Below are 22009 nucleotides of genomic sequence, written 5' to 3' on the forward strand. Positions count from 1 at the left end.
TGTGAGCTTAAATGTCTCCCAGGAGAGGAGATATATATTTTAAAGACATCCTTTCTGTCTGGTTCCATCTGTAAAAGCAGGCAAACATTGTGATTATCATGGACTTCTGGCTTCTAAAGTAAGCGCCTGTCTTTCTCGTCCTTCCCTCCACAGCTCTCCGCACACCTGGAGTGGGCTGAGGAAGGAAGGTTTTTAAAGGCCACGTGAGTTTACAGCGGTACCTTCTGTGTGAATGAGAAAAAACATCGGGGACTGAATATACTGCAATATACATGTTCGTAAGGAACGTTCTAATAACGCGTTGAGCACAAAACTATTGATATAAACATATTTCCAGAAGGAGAAACTATTGCATTTCATAAGATGTCGCTTCTTAGACCAGAGGTTTGTCTTTCTTCTTTGCAGCTGGTTTGGGGGCAGAGCTCTCGCACGGAACCCACCAAGTGCAACGTGTTATGACGGATGCAGATCCGGAGTGTTCGAAGTTCGAGGCTGTGCCAGTCCTCGGGACTCATTGAACTCAAAGAAGACTTTCAACTTTGAGCAGTTCAAGATGGGACTTGCCGGGGGTCAAAGTGCTCCAGGATGGCTAGTTCGAAGGCAGGCGTTCCAGAAGATTCTGTGGAGTGGGAGCCAGGCAGACGTGGCCCGATGGCTGCCCTCTCAAAGTGCCACTGAAACACCGACCACCCAGCCCCCTCGGAAAAACTCATTCCAGACCCAGCAGTTTGGCCTGATGTTGGCCACGAACTCGGACAGAACCCAAATCCTTCTAGTTGCTGATGAAACTTATGGTTCTGATTCTTAAAGACACCACTGTATCTCGGCATGAGCAGGCCACTTCCGTGACATGTTCTTTGAGGCACGTGGGGCTGTGGGCTGTGCGAGGTCCAGGGACTCGGCAACCGGCAGCGGCTTCCGGAGACCTTTGGCGTCTGCGCGTGGGGCTCCGGCGGGCCGGCCTCTGCACCTCGGCACAGCGGGCAGGGCAGGAGACCTCAGGCACGGCGCTGAGATGGTCCCTTCCCACCACAGGGCACCAGGCCAGGGGGCCCCGTGGGCACCGGTCGGCCCAGCACTGCCCAACAGCTGCAGAACATCCCGTCCCTCCTGGGATCTGAGTTTTAAGACACAAGGGTGGAAACCGGGACCAGCGGAACAACGAAGGAGCCCAGTGTGGGGGCGCCGACCCGTCTGGCCCTTAGGTGGGGGTGCGAAGACTCAGACCGAAGTTCACAGCCCAGCAGAGGAGAGAGCGAGAACGTTCGGAAGAAGATGACCCAGGAGGCACCAGGAGGGCAGCTTGGGCGCTCGGGAGCCCGATGTGACCTTCTGCCGTGTTTACCAATGGTTTTCTTGAGGAATAGCGTGTCCTGTGAGGCTGCGCCAGTGCCTCGCGAGTCAGGTCACGTCACCTAAGAGGCACTGCTGCGGCGGAGCTCGAGGGGCCCGGTCCGGAGCCCGGGGAAGGCACCGTCCAGCTAGATGCCCTGGAGGGAGTGGTTTGGGTCACCACGTTCCCGCTTCACCAGCGGCTCACCCAGGCTGTGGGCGTCCGGGTCAGCCTCGCCGCTGCGGTCCTCGCCGAGGTCATCTGCAGGGTTAGCGTTGGGGATGAGGGGTGTGGGCAGGGGGTGCGGCAGGGAGGGAGAGAGAAGCATGTTCTGAGAGGTGCACAGGCGTGGCCAGGCCAGGGTCTCCGCCCCCCCCCTGCCGCAGTGCCCCAGGAGGCCTTGTGACCGGAGACCTCCCTTGACCAGGGTCCAATTGCCCGGTCATATTTCTGGCAGGGTCCCCCTTGGCACTGGTGCCCCCGCCCCGTGGGGCAGGGAATGGGTTGGGGTGGGGAGAAGTGGATGCCGGAGGCCCGGGGCTGTGGCCCTGCTCCTGGGCCCGGGGTGGAGGTGCTTGGGGAGCGGAATTAGACATCACCCCGAGGCGCCCACCCGAGGGGGAGGTGCAGGGCTGCTCCTTGGAGCCTTGGCCCATCCTGGCCTGTCTGGAGGCAGCTCCTAAAGGTCCCCAGCCCACCCCGGGAGCTGCCTCGATTTCCACTAGCACAGGAGTGGGAGGAGGAACCCCCGGGAGAGCCACACAGAAAAGCCAGGGACACACCCACCTTTATCGAGCAGTGTCAGCGACAGGGAGGCGAGATCATTGAACTGAAAGAGAGAAGCCCGCGGGTCAGGGGCCTCGCAGAGGGGCCTGGTCCCGGTGAATGTCAGCCACCGGCCCCTATCTGCAGTTCAAACAGGCCTTCGCTTAGAAATGGTAGCGGTCCGCACGCGAGAGGAGGCACTGAGGCTGGGTGTGTCCCCTCTGGCACCTTCTGGGCCTTGCCTGGCAGCCGCTGGAGAGCTGAGGGGGTGCTGACTGCTCAGGACACCAAGGGGACAGGGACTGTGGCCTCTGAGTGGTAACAGGCTTACTATGTGTTAAGAGCTCTGTAAGCGTCACCTCATTTGTTCCTCAGAACAACCCCATGTGACACACCATTCCACTCCCAGGAGTGTGCCCGAATGAGGCAAAAACAGGGATTCCAACCAGAAGGTGCCCCCAGCGTTCACAGCAGCCCAAAAGTGTAAACGAGCCGTATGTTCGTCGGTGCGGGGACAGGTGACGCCCAGTGTTGAACAGCCACGCGGTGGATGCTGTTTGGCCACAGAAGCAGTGAGGCAAGGACACCCGCTACGACATGGAAAGATTATGTCGAGTGACAGACGCCCGACACAAAAGGCCACATCACGTGTGAGTCTGTGCGAGTGAAGTGTCCACGACGGGCAAATCCCGGCAGAAAGCGGGGCGGTGGCTGCCAGCGTCTGGGGAGAGGGACGGGGGGAGAGAGACTGCTGCCAAGGACGGGGTTTGCCTTTGGGGTGATGGAGCTTTCTGGAATCACATAGGAGTGCTGTTTGCACAAGTCTTGTTTTTTTTTTAATTTTTTTTTAAATTTTTTTTACTTATTTTTGAGACAGAGAGAGACAGAGCATGAACGGGGGAGGGGCAGAGAGAGAGGGAGACACAGAATCGGAAACAGGCTCCAGGCTCCGAGCCATCAGCCCAGAGCCCGACGCGGGGCTCGAACTCACGGACCGCGAGATCGTGACCTGAGCCGAAGTCGGACGCTTAACCGACTGCGCCACCCAGGCGCCCCTGCACAAGTCTTAATGTACTAAATGCCACTGCAGCGTTCGCTTAAAAATGGCTGGGATGGCAGGGGCACCTGCACGGCTCACGTCATGATGTCACAGTTCGTGGGTTCAAGCCCCACGTCCCGCTTTGTGCTCGGGGCGCAAAGCCTGCTTGAGATGCTCTCTCTCCCCCTCTCTCTCTGCCCCTCCCCTGTTCGCACGTGCTCTCTCTCAAAATAAATAAATAAACTTAAAAAAAAAATGGCCAGAATGGTAAATTGTAAACGTCGTTTACAGTAAACGCCACGGGGCGGGGTGGTGGGGTGGATGTTCAAGGTCGCGATTGGGAGGCGGGGACTCTGGAGCCAGGTCTGCACCCAGGTCTGTCGGGTCCAGCCCGGGCGCCCTTTCCCACCTGCGGGCCTCCTGCAGGCCTGTTCTGTTGGGGCGTCCGCGGCGCCCACACCTGCCCCCGCACCTGCCCCCGCCGCCCCGCGGTCCCGAGGCCGGGGGAGGGGACCCTCACCTCTCCCATCACGGCGATCGGTGTCTCTCCAGTCGCCTCTGCCACGCGGTGCTCCACCAGGTAGAACATGTACTCGTCATAGAGCAGGCGGATCAGGTGGAAGGAGCCAAAGCTGGCCGCGCTGCGCAGCGTCAGGTCGCGGATCACCATGGAGCTGGGGGATGGGCGGACGGGGGCTGGGAACCTTCCGGGAGCAGGGAGTCGCGGCCAGGCAGTCGAGCCAGGCCTCCTGGGGGCCCCGTGGACCCGCGAGGGGCCTGCCAGCCGCCCAGACCGGCCCCGAGTGCCCGAGCCACCCGCAGGTGACCGGGCGAGCTCGCGTTCTGGGTCCCTGGTGGGGACCTTCCCCCCCCACCCCACCCCACCCCACCCCAGGCTCCCTTCCCCCCCCCCACGAGCTGCTGACGCTGCTGACGTTGCGCCCGCCCCCTTCTCCCCAAGGCCTCCTGTCAACCACGGGGGTGGGGCGGCGGGGGAGGGGCACGGGTCCCGAAAGGAAGGTCACAGGCCGCCACTGGCTCCCCTCGGAAGCTACCAACTCGCCGTCCCGGTCCCCGCCGCCGAGCAGGCAGCTCCGGCCCTGGGGCCCCCGGCCCCGCCGGCCCGAGTTCTGGCGGAGGTCAAGCCGGACTCACCTGTAAAAGGACCACTTCAGAAGGAACTGCCGGGCGGCCTTGGGGAAGCTGGGGCTGCCGGCGTGCTGCTTCAGGACCTGGGTGACCACGTTGTCCAGCCAGGTGGCCCACTGGTCCAGGGAGCTCTGCTGCTGCAGGGTCAGCTTGAAGTCCTGCTCCAGCCGCTGCACCACGCTCTCCTCGCACTGGCACACCCACGAGGCCTGCTCCTGCGGGGCGGGGGCGGCGGCTCAGGACAGCCCCCCACGGCCAGCTCCGGGCCTTTCCCCGCTGCCGCCAGCCCGGGGCGGACCGGACGGACAGACAACACCCAGAGAGGGAACCCCCGGGGCTTCTGAGCGCTTGAATCCGCGCTTCGCGGGGCCGAGGCTCAGAGGACACACCGGGTCTTTGTGGCGTTTTACTTTCAAGTGGCCACTTTCCCAGATGTGTGTCGTGTGTATTTAGTGGACGAACTCGGTGTGAGCGTCCTCGCGGCAGGAGCCACACGCGCACAGCCTGAGCCCGGGGGAGACAGCCACGAAAATGGCAATGGGAGGTAGATTCTTAAGGAGTGTGAACGGAGGCGTGGGTCCAGGCGCCCGGACGCTGGGGGGGCTGCAGGATCATGGCTGGTGGGGGGCGGACTTGGGTGGGCTGCAGGGGGGGCCTCCACCCTGAACCTGTTCTCACGCATGCCGGTTTTGCTGTGGGTTGAATCTTGTGGTTTTGTGCATCTTTCTCGAGGCTGGAAGGCTAGGCCGGCGGGGTGGGGGGTGGGGGGTGGGGTGGGGGGTCCACGCACGGCGTCGCCGATCTGCGGCCCGGTCTTCGTGCCCCAACCCAGGCCACGGCGGGGGGGGGGGGGGATCGCACGGGAGAGTCACCTGCACGTTGGCAAAGTCCACGCGGTTGAGGTCACTGAGCATCTGGTTGATCTGGGAAGTGTTCTGGAGCACGGCCCGGGCTGCCTGAGCGAGGTGGTTGAGAGACGTGTATCTGCGAAGAGTCTGTGCGAAGGCACTGACCACGCCCACCTGTGGCGAGGGAGACCCGCAGACAGTGAGCCCAAGCGGCTGTTCTCTCTTCTCCTGGGCGGGTGCTGGGCTCAGGGACAGCGCAGGGGGAGGGAGCAGCCCCCTGCTCCCTCCCCCCCCCCCCCAGCTTCAGACAGTCTCAAGGACCTGAAGAGTGAGAATAAATGAAGGACACAAACCTCCCCCAGGCACCTTGGCATCTACGGCAGATGCCACAGTATCGGGGAGGTAGCATTCACGACGGTATGCGTATCCCCCCAGAAGCCTCTGGCTCTCAGGAGTGGCCAGGGGAAATACAGATTCCTGGGTGCCACGGGATCAGGCTTTGTGGGGTGGGGCCTGGGAATCTGTGACTGTACCCGCTACCTTGGCTACTCGTAGGCACCCTAAGTCTGAGAGTCACTGGTCTAACAGAGAGTTCCCGAAGGTGGTCAGGGAGGCCAGATGCTGGGAACCTGGCCTCACCGGTCTGCAGGTCTGTAAGAGACGCTTGTGAGAGCATCCGGCAATCACTGTCCTCTGTGCATGGAGGCCAAGTGGGCTCATTTCAGGTTCCGATTCGTGGCCAAGACCGTCGCAGTGAGGCTGGCAGCAGGGAGATTAAACCCTCCCCCCCATGACGGACATGGAATCATTCTACCTGTTCTGAATCGACCCAAGTGCCACAGAGCAAATGACACCTTCTGTCGTGCCCCTCCCTGCTAGCCGGCCCTCCTCGCCAGCAGCCCGGGGGCTTCCTGGGAGGACTAGGGGTCCAGGAGGCACGGGAGCCGCCTGCTTTCCCCGGGGCAGAGGACAGGGGCCCCTCGCAGCTGCTCCCTTCGCAGCGGAGCGGCTACCTTGGTCTGGATGGCCTGCTGTGGGAAGTCTCTCATGGCATTCGTCAACCAGCCTTCCAAGCTCTTGGCAAAATTACGGATGGCCTGCGTCAAGGTGCCTGGGAGATAAAGCCGAGACACCGTGAGAAAGGCAGTCTCGCCCATCAGGAGCAGCATCAGTGCAAGAGACACACACACACACACGCACACACGCGCGCGCGCACACACACGCAGAGAACCTGGAAGAGCAAGCGGTGCAGGAAAAGAGGCGGCGGGCTCACGCGGACGGACGAGGGGCCAGGGAGAGGGCGGGGCGTGCAGTGCAGGGGGGGCGCTGGGTGAGATGAGGGCCGCCCAGGGCCTTCAGCTCTGTTCACCTGCCTGTCTGGCCAGTGGCTCTCACTGAGGGCGACTCTGCCCCCAGGGGACACCGGCGGATGTGTGCAGACCTCTGTGGTCCGTGCACCTGGGGGAGCTCCGGGCACCGGGTGGGTGGGGGCCAGGCCCAGCCCCCCATAGTGCCCAGGACAGCCCCGATGACGGAACGGTCCACACAGTGCTGAGGGGAAGCCCTCAGACACACCCACGTGCGTATGTTCTACTGGCTTCCGAGTGCATTGAGAGATGGCTGGCGATACAAAACCACTAAGGCTGTTAACAGAAGACCCTACAAAAACGTAAAAGGAAATCTACCCCAACCCAAACCTTCATACGGAGGCTCTAACTGCACGCTACAACGAGCGTTTGCCCTGTGTTTGGGCAGGCTGAGCCCAGAGGAGAAACGTGATGGTTTTGCCGTTTCCCATTTTCTGGCACGAAAGAAGCGGGCCGGCCCACAGAGAAAGAGCAGAGCAGAGCTTTGGCTGGGCCCAGAGGCCAGAGGCACAGACATTGATAGGTCCCCGCCCGCCCCGGAGTAACCCCTGGCGCCCCCTGCAGTCGCTCATTAAGAGCGAGGCCTCAGGGCCCAGCTTCCTCCTCCTCCTGCCCTCAGGAGGCCCAGAGGGAGAGCCTGTAGGGGCCGGGACCCCCCCCCCCGACCTGCATCCTGGAGGCATCCGGGCAGGGGCCCCGGGAAGGTCGCCAGCCCCAGTGGGGTTTTAGCAAACCTGCAGACTGGGGTAGGTCTGTCCTGTGACCTCAGCCCCACCCGCTGGGGATCTCCTCCCAGCTGGAGTGTCACCTGGGCGCCCCCCTGCCCCCTCCGCCCCCCCACCCCCCCCCACCCCCCCCCCCGGCAGCACTGAGCACACCTCAGCCTCACACGCACCCTCCAAAGCCCCAGACGGGCGGTGGCCCGAGGGTGGCGGGCCTCACGGAGCCACGAGCTGGCCCTCCCCTGGGCCTCGTTCTGGGGGACAGGGAAAGCACAGGGCGCCAACGGGGGAGAGCGGCCGCCTGCGAGCAGCTTACTGGGCACCGGCCGCAGCACGTCGGGGATGAGGATCTCCACCAGGGCCTGATACAGGATGTGGTCGCAGGTCCTCATCCACTGGAGGATGGGCTCACACTTGCACAGAGACACCAGCTTGTCCTTCGGGAGGACGGCACCTTCGGGCTCTCCGTCGCTGTGGGGAAGGGGGAGATGGGGTGAGCCGCGGCCTGTGGGGTGGCAGCAGGGCCACAGGACCGCACTGAGCCCTGCATCCGAGTCCCCGGCGGGCCCGCGCCGCCCCTCCCCTGCCTGTGGCCAGGCGATGACACGTCCTCTATTTGGGACTCTTGGGGTCCCCTACGGTCCCTCCTGCTGAACTGACGGAGGGGCAACACCAGCCACGGGCCACGGTCAGGGTGTGAAAAGCATACACACCCAGAAGGGGGCCCTGAGCACCAGTTCCCGGAAAGGTGACACGTGGGTCTCTGGGTCACAGTGTGTGTGGGTGTGGGGGGGGGGGGCGCAGCCCGCAGGTTAAGCCTGGCGTCCTGGGAAATGAGCGGCTAGTCTCGGCGGGGGCGGGGGCGGGGGCAGGGGCAGGGGCAGGGGCGGTGAGTTACCTGGCAGGGAGAGGGGCGGGGCCGTCACCCGAGGGCGCTTTGGAGTTCCAGAAGGAAAGCCACAGCTTCTCCATGCAGTGGAACTGCAGGTGCGCCACGACGTCCAAGGTTGCCTGCGAATAAACGCGGCCGGTCAGACACAGCTGTGCGTCGGAAAGCGCGCCTGGCACTGTTGTCGGGGCGGGGGGGGGGCGTGATAGGAGCCGCGGCGGGGTCCCTTGAAATGCAGAGAGAGACCCCAAGAAGGGACAGACTGAACGGATGGGCCACGGTTCAGGGACTGGAGATTCTGGGGCCCCTGGGCGGCTCAGTCGCTTCACTGTCCGACTCTTCATTCCAGCTCAGGTCGTGATCTCACGGTTCAGGGGACCAAGCTCTGCATCGGGCTCTGCGCCGACAGCGTGGAGCCTGCTTGGGATTCTCTCTCGCTCTGCCCGTCCCCTGCTCGATCTGTTGGGTTTTTTTTTGCTCTCTCTCTCATAATGAATATTAAGAAGAAAAAAAAGAGAGAGTGGAAACCCTATCTACTTCTCAGCCAAAGGAGGCGGGGGGGGGGGGGCACTCCTGTCTGCTCCGGGTCACCCAGAGACACCTGGTGACGTGAGAGTTGGGCGGTTCTGGCGACGTGTGAGGCTGAGCGCCTCACCTGGGGGAGGCACGCCCTGCTCTCCGCCCACATTCTAGGGGGCTCCCCCGCGGCCCAGGCCGTCTGTCTCCGGTGCGGGGCGGGGGGGGGGGGGGCGGTCACCTCGCAGTGCCGCCGGTAGACCAGCTGCAGGGCCTTGACGTCGTGCAGCGTGATGCTCTCCTGCAGCAGGACGCTGCCCAGGTCAGGCGCGGGGAACTCCGGGAAGACGTGGGAGACATCTGGGGGAGGAAAGCGGGGGTTCACGGAGCTGCAGGAGGTCCGCACGCAGGAGTCGCTAGGAGGCTTGCCAGTGCCAGCCGGCGTGCCAGTGACGGCTCCACAGCCCCGGGTCTCACGACTTTTAAGCTTTGGTTTTCTCAGGGACAGAATGGGGCAGGACTGTCCTCTCCCGGCGACAGCAAATACGCTGACACAGGTGGGTGCCGAGCCCAGGGCCCGGCACTCAGCGAGCGCTCCCATCACCCCAGCATGCACCCAGGGCAGCGAATCCGAAGAGGGGCCAGGCGTGGCTGTCCCTGGTGACTTCCCAGAAGGGTCCTGCCTGGGCTCCAAAAATACACTAAAGATAGTCGAAGGCCACTGCTGTCTTCAGCGTGTGAGCCTATGGGCAGTGACCTCAGCGAGCCCCCCGCCCCGGGCCTGTCGCACAGTGTAGTCTGCGAGTTAGTCGCTCCCCCGGGGCAGGGGTGGCGCCAGTGGGGAAGGGGGTCTTCCAGGGGAGGGCCAGGCAGCCCGGTGGCAGGGCCCCCGGAGGGGAGAGACAGTTTCAGGGAGTCCCGAGCATTGTAAAGGCTCTGGGGCAGCAAGGGGGAGAACTGAAGAGGGCGGCCAAGTCCTGAGCCAACAGGTTTTAAAATAATCTGGCCTTCCCTCTGATGGGCATTTCACGTTACGTATTTATTTTCCCGACGGTCACCTTGCACGTTAATTTGGGGGGCATCTGCTGATTATTCTGAAATCTTGGGGACACCATAGAACACCTCTATGTAATTTACAAGGTATTATACAAGAAAGCAGCCTAAAGCCCCCTGTAGGTGAACCCCGTGAGCAACTCAAGGAAGCCGGAGCTCTTCCAGAAGACCCTGTGTTTGGGGGGGGGGGGGGGAGGGGCTCACTGATGAACTGCTGGTGGTGCTGGCTCTGGGCGGCCATGGCCTGCTCCGGTGTGCTGTGCAAGCTGCCGTGCGAGCCACTGTCCCCAAGGCTGTCTGTCTTCTGGGCCGGCCGGTACCTGGACGGGGGACACAGTGCCACCGTGAGGCCCCAGCAGTACTGCCCGCGGGGGCCCGGGGAGCAGAGAGCTGAGCAGGATTCAGTTTGGGGTGTGTGTCTGTGTAACTTTAAAAGCCTCCTGCTAAAATACACACAGCATAAAACGTACCACTTCACCGTCTCCAAGCACACAGCTCAGCGGCCTCAGGCACAGTCACGCTGTCGTGCAGCCGCCCCCACTGTCTCCAGAACTTCCCATCTCCCCAAACCGAGACTCTGTCCCCATGAAGCACTGACTCCCCCCCGGCCCCCCCCCCTTGGCTCCCACCATCTACCCTCTGTCTCTGTGGATGGGACTCCTCTAGGGACCCCCTGTGTGTGGAACCCTCCAGTATCTGTCCTCTTGTGTCTGGCTTATTTCACTGAACATAATGTCCTCATGGTCCATCCACGTTGTAGCAGGCGTCAGGATGTCCTTCTTTTTTAGTGCTGAATGACATTCCAGGGTCTGGAGGGCACATCTGCTTATCCGTTCATCTGCTGATGAGTCCTCAGATTGTGTGTGTGTGTGTGTTTCCCCCCTAATACTTCTCTCTTAGAAGATAAGTGAATTTCTTTCTACAGAGTCACAAGTATCTGACTATTACATAGTCTCAAAGGAAATTCCGGGACTTTCATTTCGCCTCGAGCCAGAACGCATGACCAGCCCGTCCCGGCAGCGAACTGCGCTCCCCCGGGCCCCGTGTCCCTTGAGCCCAGCAGGACGCTGCAGGGGCGGTGACAGCGTGTGGCGGCAAGAGCCGGGGGGGGGGGGGTGTCCAGCTCCAGCGGGGGGGGGGGCTCCTCTCCTTGTGGAGAGTGGGGCCGGGCTTCCCGTGAGGACAGAGAAATGCCTCCCGGACGCGTGGTGGTTCCAAGAGTCAACGGCACGAGGTGCAGGGCTGGTCCTAAGATAACACGCCGCCTGGCATCATGAGTCACAGGTGTCTGCAGGGCCCAGACCAAACAACAAGAAGAAGCTACAGAGGCCACACTGTGCCCAGACAGGTACAGGAAGGACTGCTGGGTCCACTCTTCCACCTGTTGGCTCCCAGACAACGTTCTAGAGATTCTCTTCCGTGGCTTCCGGCTCCCACGATTGAACATATGGTTTGGAGTCACTGGGATGGCCTTAGAGCGGCTAAAATCGGCTTTTAGCCACATACGGCTTGGCCAAGGTACGATGATGCCACGCGGAGGTGAGTGGGGCACGGTCCCTGCCCCGGAGCAGTCTGGATTCTGCGGAGAGGAGCCAGGGGCAGAGGGAAGCAGGGAAGGAGAGGTGACTGCGAGGCTGCCAGGGAGGTGACACTCGAGTGGGGCCCTGAAGCAGGGGTCTGCAGATCACAGCTGCGGAGAGCCAATTGTGCTCCTTGTTTTGTGAATAAAGTTTTTTTTTGGGGGGGGGGTGTAAACAAGGTGATTTTATTAGAGCCCAGGACCTGTGGGCAGAAAGAGGTGCCTGCGAATAAAGTTTTACTGGCACACAGCCGTGATGCCCGCTTGTCTAGGGATCATGTGGTGGCTTTCATTCTACGACGGCGGAGCTGAACAGTCGGCAGAGTGTCTGGCCTGCAAAGCCTAAGAGAGATGCTCTCCGGCCCTTTACAGCAAAGTGTGCTGACCCCTGCCTTAAAAGATGAGCAGGTATGTGATGGGTAGAGAAGAGAACATTCCAGAAAATGACCGGGCCTTTCTAGCCATTGGATCAAAATGTCAGGAAGAGGCAGCCATTTAAGTATATAAGCTTCTTTCTCCAGGCTTCTTGGGTTCTTTTCAGCATTCTCTTTTTCCCCTATTGTTGAAAATTAAAGATCTAGGATTTCAGCTCTGTGATCTTCTGGAAGAGGCCAAACTATGGCAACCTCGGTGGCTGCCAGAGGTTGAGGGGAGGGAGGGGTGAGGAGGTGGGGCACAGGGGATTGCGAGGGCTGTGAAACTACCTTGTGATGCTGGGTACACTTGCGTCCAAACCCATTTGTTTTTGTTTGTTTGTTTGTTTATGTTTTATTTTTGAGAGAGACAGAGCGCAAGCGGGGGAGGGGCAGAGAGAGAGGGAGACACAGAATCGGAAGCAGGCTCCAGGCTCCGAGCTGTCCGCACAGAGCCTGATGCGGGGCTTGAATTCACGAACTGTGAGATCGTGACCTGAGCCGAAGTCGGACGCTTAACCGACTGAGCCACTCAGGTGCCCCCGTCCTAACCCATTTGAATGGAGCCCCAAGAGAGAACCCGAGCGTGGAGCACGGACTTAGGTGGTAACGAGGTGCCCACGCACAGCTCTGGTGCCATGTTGACGGGGGGGGGGGGGGGGGGGCGTGTGCGGGAGGACAGGGAGCATTGTACTTTCTACCCAAGTTTGCTGTGGACCTAAAACTGTTCTAAAAAATAACACCTATCTTTTTTTTTTAAAAGGAGAAAGGCCGAAGGCTCTGTTAGCTGGACAAGGTTGTGACTCCAGCCTCCTGTGCCTTGGCTCTCCCGGGACACTGGAACCAGAGGCTAATGTGAATTTATTTTTTCCATCATAGCTTGGAGAGCCCCCCCCCCCCCCCCCCCCGTATATTTAACGTTTGAGAAACACTTCTCTGTATGTTCTCCCAAGCGAAGCTCAGACCTGACCCCCACCTCGGGCAGGGAAGTCGGCCCGCGGGCTGGCTTTGGGCCAGGTCACTCACCTGGGCTTTTGGTGCAGGGGCTGCTGCCGCATGGCCATGTACTGGGTGTCCTCCTGCAGCCGGTTCAGGGGCGAGTCCGGCTTTAGACGGATCCCATAGTAATGATACTTGGAGTTGCCCCTAGAAACCAAGCATCTCAGGGTCAGCTCTCTTTGCAGATGTCCTGAACGACAAGACAGGTGCCGGGTCTCGGCCCTTTGTTTCGGGTTCTGGGGTTCAGTGTCCCCTGGACCATATGGGAAATGTTCACAGGCTATTCCACAATCCGAGGGGTTTAGGAAATTCTATACTCGCCCCTCTCTTGGAGATTGCCTTCTTGCACTTAAGCATCATAGTAGCTCTGAGAAGTCTCGCAATGGGAAACGCAGTCCGGCGTTGTGTGACCCAGCATGGCCTCCCGACCATCCTCACCGTCACCACCGTCACCACCATCATCACCACCACCACCGTCATCATCACCCCCATCCCCACCCCACATCATCTAACAACATGAATGGGAAAATGGGAAAATGGCACCTTTGTGGGAAACACTGTCATAGCTTATTATGGGAGACAGGATGACCCAAGGGCTTTAGACATTTTGGTTAAGAAAACAGGTCAGAGGGGCTCCGTAGGAGAGAAGCACCGAAGGACAGACAGGTGTCTGGCAACGGGGACAAGCGGGAGGAGTGCAGGTCCTTTCTAGAAGAGGTAAGAGCTTAGCTGGTGGCAGGGGAGGGAAAGCAGTGGGGAGAAAAGCCCCGGTCCTGGCCCGAGGCCAAGCATCCGGGACGCTCTGATGCTGGAGGCCGGGCACGAGCCTTCTGGAGAGGACCCAGAGACAGTGGAGGCTGTGTCCCCAGAGACCAGGGGCTCGCTCTCCTTCTCCCCCTTCCTACCCTCCCCCGTCCAGCGATGTTGCGTAAGGATGTTCTGTTATGGATCAGAGGATGGCCGAGGACCTTCTCTTGGCCAGACACCAGCTTCAGAGGGTGTACGCATGACCCCGACCCCCTGAATGACTTCACAGACAGCGGCCGTGCAGGAACCAGCCTTATGTGTGCTCTGGGCCACCCACTTTTTGTTTTCTAGTGGGGGGAGTGTTGGATTCGTGCCTGGGAAAAGTTCATGGCGCATGACGGTCCCTGGCTGCTGCAGGCCAAGGGCAGGCCCTGGGGGATGGGTCCAGGCATGGCAGAGAGCACCAAGAGATGGTAAATCCAACTCCTACTAGATCAGCCAGGGGCTGCTTTTTAAGAAAGCTGGTTATTGTGGAAATTGTTAAATGACAAGAAAGTGCTGGAGCAAAGCCCGTGTCACCGGGAGAGAGATGGCCCACTGCCAACACCTTGGGCCGGCCGGTCCCGTGCTGCCAATTCAGAACAAATCCAAGTTCACCGAGGGGCACGCAGGTCAGGACACACGGGCAGGAGGGAGCCCACGTTCTCCCAAAGCTCAATATCTGTACAGGGGATGCAGAGGATGGGCAGGCGTGGGACCCCCAGGCACCCCCGTGCGTGCACCCACCTGGTGCCCAGCCGCCGTGTCCGCAGCCCCATGAAAACCGAGCGGATCAGCTTCCCGAAAGAGGCAGCATTCACAGGGTCCAGCTTGTGCTCCTGGCAGTGCCGGAGGTAATGGTTGTAGAGAGAGCTTCTGGGGAGACTCACGCCTTCCGCGGTTTCGTAATTATCTAACAGCCACTGGAGCTGGATAAAGAAAGACATGCTCACGTTCGTCAGGATCCCCCCAAATGCTAACATGGACTCATTAAGAGAATCACATACGTTCTCCCCATTGATGTGGTGAAGAAATTCACATCCCCAGTCACGGATCTGGGTTCAAGAGATTCTGGGCGCAGGAATTAATAGCTTCTCTCCACGCCTGTATTTGTTCCTTCAATTTCCAGCCTGGTTTTCAGATTCCTTGATTTGATTTTTAAAAGCCTGCGTGTGACTGAGACCTTTTGGGTTGGGTCTTCATAGTCATTTGGACACCAAGTGTCTCCTATACTTTCAGGAATGTCAGGACAAAGAGGATTGAAAAGAGCTTGACGGACCCATCAGCACTGCACCTGGCGTTAAACAGGGCAACCTCGGCCTTTATGGCTTGTCCACCTCTTGGCACCTTGCCCTTGAGGGACAAATCATTAATCTAAGGGTGAAGGTGGCTGGGGCTTGGCCACCTGTCTCATCCGCTGGTCACCGAATATAAAAGTCCTAGTTGAATTCTTGCCTTATTGCTTGGGCTGCTATTTCTTTGCCCCCAACCAGGACTTCCGCGTCCTGGGGCGGTCAGATTGTACTAGAACAGGCCAAGAAGGAGGGGGTGATTTCCCAGACACTCCTTCCTCCTGCCCCTTTTCTTAATTGGGCTGTGAAGCCCCCACGGAGGGTACCTCACCGCAGCCACTGAACTGACTTCACCGGCCGCGAGTCTGCTCCAAGCCAGGGCCCTCCCCAAGGGCGGGGCCCATGGCATCTCCTGCCCTGCCCCTTTCCTTAGAGCTCTCGGGCCAGATGTCAGCGGCTACACTTCCTCCCCGAGGTAGGGGATGTGTGCGGACAGAATGGTCTGTGTTCCTATTGCCGGGGTGGGGGGGGAAGGAGTGGCCTGAAGACCAGGCACTCTGGAATTTGTTGTGTATTTTCTCTTAGTAAAGCTTTTTTTCTTTCTTTCTTTCTGAGAAAACAAAAACAAAACAAGACACGGGACGACGGACAGACGGACTGATATATCCTCGCGTCCCTGACTGAGAGATTGCAAATGCAAACGGGACGCAATACTGAAAAGGCTTACGTGCGAGGTTTTGCGCCCGGGCCAAGAGGCAGGGTGAGCGAATCCACAGCGAGTCGCCGCCCCCCCAGGGCTCAGCCTCGGGTCAGAAGGGCGGGAGCCGGCCACACAGAAAGTCAGGTCCCAGCGGAGGCGCCTCCTTGGTCCCCCCTCGCCCCGACCCCTCTCCCCTTGGTGCCACGGGCCGAAGGCTTAGCTGCAAAGTCAGTGAGTAGTTCGCCAGCGTGGCAGTGCCCTCTGACCCCAGGGTGCACCCTCCTCCCCGCCCTGAGCACCCCTGCCGCCGGGGCTCTGGACGCGGAGCCAGGTGAGGAGGGGCTGGCGTTTGAGGGGGTCCTTTGAACCCTGAGCTTGTCTTCAGAAGACGTTCCCCCTCTGGAGCTGGCAGGCACACTTTATCTAATGCGTGTCCGCCCCGCGGGATTGAGGACCCCGGGCGGGTAGAGGGAAGCGGCTCCGTCCACATCTGCACCCCAGGATCCTGACGATGCCTCAAGAGACACGGAGGCACAGAGGGGGGTCCCCCCGTGTGCGGGAAGCCGAGGGCGAGGAGGCCGAAGACTTGTCTCTCCGCCACCCCGGGCAGGGGGGGCGGGGGGCACATGGTGCCGCGTCTGAGGGGTCCTCTGGGGCCGGAGAGGGGGTGAGGCCAGACTCTGGGGGGTGGGCAGGACGGGGCACCGGCTCACGTGTGTGAGGACACAGGACTGGCTCACACGTATGAGGAAGTGTCGGGAAGGATGCTCGCTTCACCTCGTCACTGCCCCCGGCCCCGTGTCGTTGACGTTGGAAGTGGATCTTTTACTTGGGTTGGTATGTGGACGTTGACATCAACGACGCATCGGTATCTCGACAACAAGTTCTTCCCAGGTCGACGTAACCCCAGAGAGAACGGACCCCACTAGCAGCCCCTCAAAGAACGGTCAGTTACACTCTCTCTCTCTTTTGCGCTGAGGAGGTACCCCGAGGGAAGCCGTTTCAAGCGACCAATGACTCGAGTCATGAGGGAGCTGAGAGAGGGCGGCATGGGGAAGCATTCTAGCGAGGGAACAGCCTGTGCAAAGGCTCTGGGGCGGCACCGGGCCTGGTGCAGTGGAGGAACAGTGAGGGGCCTGTGTGGCTGGAGACAGAAGGAGGAGGGGAGGGAGGGAACAGGGCAGGTCGGCCAGGGCCCCAGAGGCTGTTTCGATGACGCAAGCTTCTACTTGGGAATGTGACGGGGGGACCCGGAGGCTTCTGAACAGAGAAGTGCCGCGATCTGACTCTGGTTCCAGTAGGACCACCCTCAGGGCGGCTGCGAGAAGGGCCCGGAAGCTGGGCGAGGGCAGCGGCCGAGGGCTGGCTAGGTGGTGGCCGCGACACTCCACGGGAGAGACGGTGGTGGCGGGGGTGGTGAGGGGGAGGGGGAGGAGGGGGGCTGTGGTGGAGGAGGAGGGAGAAGTGGTCTGATTCTGGATCTTTCCGAAGGTGAGGTCAAGAGCATCTGGCGGGGGGGGGGGGGGTTGGGGAGGAGGGTGGGAAGCAAGGGTGCCCCGCAGCAGAGGGCGGGGGGCACAGGGGTCGGGGCGGTCAGGGCTCCGCTTGGGACACACGGTGCTGGGCCCCAAGCCGCAGGCGGGTCCTGGAGGGGGAGCTTCAGGAGAGGCCGGGGTGGGGGGGGGGTGCCTGCTGGGAAACAGCCTTTCCCCCAGGGAGCCAGGGTGGGGTCAGCAAGCCGGTGACCATCCCATGGAGCCGCCGATTCTAGCCAAGCCCCAAGCCTGGCCTGCAAGGTAAGCCTGGTCGTCACAGGGGCCTGCAGTCGGCCACCAGCTGACGGCCAAGCGCCCTTTGACGATCTGTTTCTCCATTAAAAAAAAAAAAAAAAGTCATATAATCTGAATACACTCAATCTAACGACAGGTCCTCCTCCCAGGGTTGGAAAATAACAGCTCACTGCAGTGGACCACGGCTGTCCCCAAAGGACAGTGACTGAGCCACCGGTGGGGGGAGGGGTCCCTGAGTGGGGGGTGTTGTTCTGTGTGGGGATCTGGCTGAGGGGCAGCCCTGGGAGGAGCCCAGGCCCCTCCCCTGCTCAAGGAGGGGGACCTCGACCCCAAGTTCCTCTCCCGGGGCCAGGTACACGGGGGGGGGGGGGGGGCTGCCTCCAAGCGGTGGCTGCGGGTGGGGAAGGCGTTTCCGCCCCCAGGGCCCCGCTTCACGTCCTTGGAAACAGCTCTCCCACGTTTCCCGCCACTAGATCTGCCCGCCCCCAGCTCAGAGACCGCTTGAGGCCCCCCTCCTCCCGTGGGCCTTTCAACCCCAGGCTGGAAAGTTCCTTCCACCTGCACACCCCCTGGTCGCGGCCCCTTCAGGGCATCTTGGGGAGCTCCAGGGACCGCGGCACTGGCTGCGTGTGGAAGGCGCTGTCCAGCCTCCCAGGCTCGGGGCACCTCGCCCGCCCCGCCCAGCCTACGACGGCGCTTCGAGAAGCCAACTCTGCGGAGCGCAGACAACCAGTTCCGGCTGAGGACTCCCACGGCGGGACTGTGGGCACGCTCACGTGTCACCTGGGCGCACGTTCTCACACACGCTTGGCCACTGTGCTCCCTGGAGCGAGATTCCCTTGTTCCTTCTGCTTCCTATTCAGCACGGGTCTGGTGGGGGTGGGACGGCACGACCCAGGCTTTCCGACAGGGGTCGGCTGGGAGGCCGCCAGGAAAGCGGGTCCGTGGGGCCCAGCCCCCAACCAGACTCCTATGCGCCGGGGCCGGGCTGGCAAAGGAGCGGGACTCGGCCAGCGTCGCCCAACACAAGAGCGCCGCGGGCCGCAGGCGGCGGCGGTGACAACCATCGTGAGCGAGCGTGGGACACACGGGCCCCACCTATCGGCCGGGACACGTTCCCTCCCTCCCTCCCTCCCTCCCTCCCTCCCGGCTCTCACATTTCCCAGGACGAGCTCTAGGTGGGTCTCTCACTCCGGTGTGTGTGGCTGAATCTTCAGAAAGATCTTATTTCTAGTCTCTGATTCTAGGCCGCCAAGCCCACACCCTGCTTCTCGCAGCGCCTGACGCCCGAACGAGACTCAACGACACACGGCCAGGGAGGCACGGACGCGGGCGGGTTTCCTGCTGGGAAACCGGCGGGCAGGGAAGCAGTCAAAGCAGCCTCCTTCCAAAGGAAGCGTTAGAAGCCGGAAGCACCCCTGCGGCCAGAGACAAGCGGCTCACGCATGTCCCCCCAACATTTCAAATCCCCCCGCGAACCCCGCCTGCCCGGGGCTTGCGGCCCGTACGCTGCCTTCCGCGGGGCCGACCCGGCGCTGGGCCGGCAGGCCGAGTCGCGGCCACGCGTGTTCGCGTCGGGGCCCTGCCGAACAGGGCTGCCGTTGCGCAGCCTTGGCCACGTGGTGCCTTCCGAGTTGCAGACCGAGGGGTCTTCTCCCCCAGCTCGTCTGCAGATGCTCCCCTCGCCAGGTCTGCCCGCAGGGCTGACGTCATCCAGCAGGAACGGGCGACAGGGAGGGCAGGAGCCACCTGCTCTGGGAGTGGGGGACACTCAGCAGGGTCCTGACGCTTCGATTCACTTACGGCTTCAAGACAGCGGGTGTGAGGCTGCTCTTCCTTCCCGTGACCGGCCCTCTGAGGCCCTCGTCACGCGTCCCTGGGGCAGCACAGCGCACCCGTGCCGAGCCACCAACCTGGACGTGTCCGCACCTTCCCCAAGCGCGGTTTCCGCCCCACAATCACTGCCCTTTCTCGTGCCCTGTGTGAATGTCGGCCACGACCAGAGTCTTGATGGGGTCGTAGTTAGGCAATAAAGACTCTTAGCCGGTCACCTCTGCCAGTCCCGTCCCGCCCCGCGCAGCTGCCCGGGGACAGGGACACTGGCCGTCTCCTGGCGAACGACCTGCCATCTTGGTTTCCCCGGAGGGAGGCGAGGGAGGAAGACCCTACGCAGTTAGAACAGGCAGACGTTTGCTGGTTTGCACTTTTCTCAAATTGCCTGTTGGTTTTTTTTTTTTACCCCCAAAAAGCTGATCGCAGAAAATGCAGCTAAGAGTCACGGTGGCACCCGCTTCTCCTGTTGTGGCCACCGCTTCTCTTCGTGTCACTTTACTGGTTCTGCCTCTTCCCTGCCAGGCACTCGGGGAGTGGCGGCACGCGTACCACACACGTTAGTCCCACCGCCTGCCAGAAGGGGCGGGTGCTGTCACCAGCTACCTTGGCAAGTGGAGACTCCTCTCCCTCACGCGGGTGAAAGGCATTCTGGCCGGATGTGGAACCCTAGATTGGTGGCCCCCCTATCTCTCGTGTCACGTCACGGTCTTCGCTGGCTTTTAAACTGTCTGTGAAGGTCACGAGCGCGGCAGGGCAGACCGCCACATCGACACACACTTACATGGCTGTTGAGTAAACCGCTTTTGTGTGAGGTGATCCCTTCGCTTTTTGGAGGTTTTCAATCGCCATTTCAAGCTAAAGAAAATGTGTGCAGAAACAAACAAAACAAAACAAAATGGAAAAAAAAAAAAAGGAAATCAGATGGTTAGCATCAGCCAAGATTTGTTTTTATTAATATCCAAATAATGATTTAAGCGCCTACAAAATAAAAACCAGGCTGGACGCAGGCGGGGGGACGGTTAAGTTGTGAGTTCAAGCTGCGGCCGGGACTGTTATTCCTGCCATGCAGGCGAGCCGGGGGGCGGGGAGCACAGGCAGCAGGATGAGTTGTGCTGTGAATGCTGGCGATTGTGTTGTAACACAACATGTGCACACGCAGAGCACGAACGCTGAGCGGAGGCATAAGTTCACGTATAAGCAAAGCCAGCACCATGACTGCCCACTGCTCCCCTGGACCCGTCATCGTCATCGGTCGCCAGGGAGAATCAGCTGTCTACCCAAGGGCGGCCAGCGGCGCTGACTTCCTGGCCAGCCTGTCCTGTCACAGAGCTCAGAGCCTCCCTCCTGGATGCTCCAGGAAAATAGCAACGAGGCCGGAGACCCTGGCCCTGCCATCGGGAGGCGTAGGGGCCACCGGGCATGTCAGAGAGATAAGCTCCTGAATGTTGAACGAAGCGTGGGCTGGGCAAAGAGGGTTACACAGGAAGGAGAACGAGTCGCAGGGGGACGTCACGTGAAGCTAACAGTGGGCCTTCCTGGGGGAAGGGGCTTCTGAGTTGGGTCCCGAGGACTTCCTGGAGGCAAGGAGCTGAGGTGGTGCAGTGGGTCGACGCACAGGAGGAAACAGCCGGTTGTGGGCGGCTCCCACCACATCTGTCCGTGCTGAATGTGACTTGTGCACGTCAAACGGAAACTGAAAATCTGCCGGAGGCCACCACGCAGGCCGAGGACTGCAATGGAAGGAAGTAAACCTAATGCGCTGACTTTCCTCAAACACGCACGGAAGGCAGACCTCAGTGATGCTTGTGCAGAGAGCAGGGGGAACACGTATTTCGGAAAGCGCAGCTGGACGGGGCTCCTGGGGCTGAGTGCGGGAGCAAGAGGGTTACTGCTTTGCCCATCACCTCTTTTGACCGCTGTGCATGTGTGTCCGCTGTCCTCACTGTTACCCAACACTGTGCCGGACGTTCTAGCGGGGGGGGGGGGGTGTCAGGCAACAGTGAGGAACCAAAGGCATCCGTATTGGAAAGGAAGAAGTAACGTGCGGATAACATGATCTTAAATACCGAAAATCCTGAGGGACCCACCAAAGCACCGTTAATGCTGATAAACAACCCAGCAGAGTTGCAGGTTACAAGATCGATGCCCACAGATCGGTTCTGTCTCAACAGTGAACAACAGGCGAACGAAATAAAGAAACAATCCCATTTGCAGTAACGTCAAAGAAAATCCAATACCTAGGAATGAATTTAACCAACAAGGTAAAGCATTTGTAAGTTAAACTATAAAACGTTGTTGAATGAAATTAAAGACCTAAATAAGCAGAAGACATCCCATATTCATGGGCTGGAAGACTTAATATTTAAATTTTTTTTTCAACGTTTTTTATTTTATTTTGGGACAGAGAGAGACAGAGCATGAACGGGGGAGGGGCAGAGAGAGAGGGAGACACAGAATCGGAAACAGGCTCCAGGCTCCGAGCCATCAGCCCGGAGCCCGACGCGGGGCTCGAACTCCCGGACCGCGAGATCGCGACCTGGCCGAAGTCGGACGCTTAACCGACTGCGCCACCCAGGCGCCCCTGGAAGACTTAATATTTAGATGGCAATACTCTCCAGGTTGATCTATAGACTCCCAGCAATCCTTATGAAAATCCTCTATTAAACTTCTGACTGCCTTCTCAGAAACAGACAAGATGATCGTAAAATTCGTAGGGCATTGCAAGGGACCCCGGATAGCCAAGACAATCTTGAAAAAGAAGGACGAAGTTGGAAGGTTCACGTTTCCCAGTTTCAAAACCTACCACAAAGTTACAGTAACCAGAACAGTGCAGTATTGGGATAGGGAGAGACATCTAGGTAGACACAGATAGACCAGCGGGGTGGAATCAAACTTCCAGGAAGAGTCCCATAGATCTGTGGTCAACTGAGTTTTGA

General features: G+C 60.2%; 1 protein-coding gene across 1 annotated transcript in view; it reads right to left on the bottom strand.

The window, feature by feature from the left end:
- Positions 1-22009, bottom strand: part of RFX2 (regulatory factor X2) — a 90036-nt gene continuing 68027 nt past the window's right edge. The window contains 14 exon segments of the mRNA XM_043586339.1: positions 1-1594; positions 2120-2162; positions 3658-3811; positions 4293-4501; positions 5159-5308; positions 6148-6245; positions 7540-7694; positions 8122-8234; positions 8870-8988; positions 9886-10001; positions 12700-12819; positions 14206-14387; positions 19855-19898; positions 19901-19928. Coding sequence (XP_043442274.1) covers positions 1482-1594; positions 2120-2162; positions 3658-3811; positions 4293-4501; positions 5159-5308; positions 6148-6245; positions 7540-7694; positions 8122-8234; positions 8870-8988; positions 9886-10001; positions 12700-12819; positions 14206-14387; positions 19855-19898; positions 19901-19928 — 1644 coding nt within the window. The 3' untranslated portion in view covers positions 1-1481.

This window comes from Prionailurus bengalensis, chromosome A2, assembly GCF_016509475.1.
Source record: "Prionailurus bengalensis isolate Pbe53 chromosome A2, Fcat_Pben_1.1_paternal_pri, whole genome shotgun sequence".
Taxonomy (NCBI): Eukaryota; Metazoa; Chordata; class Mammalia; order Carnivora; family Felidae; genus Prionailurus; species Prionailurus bengalensis.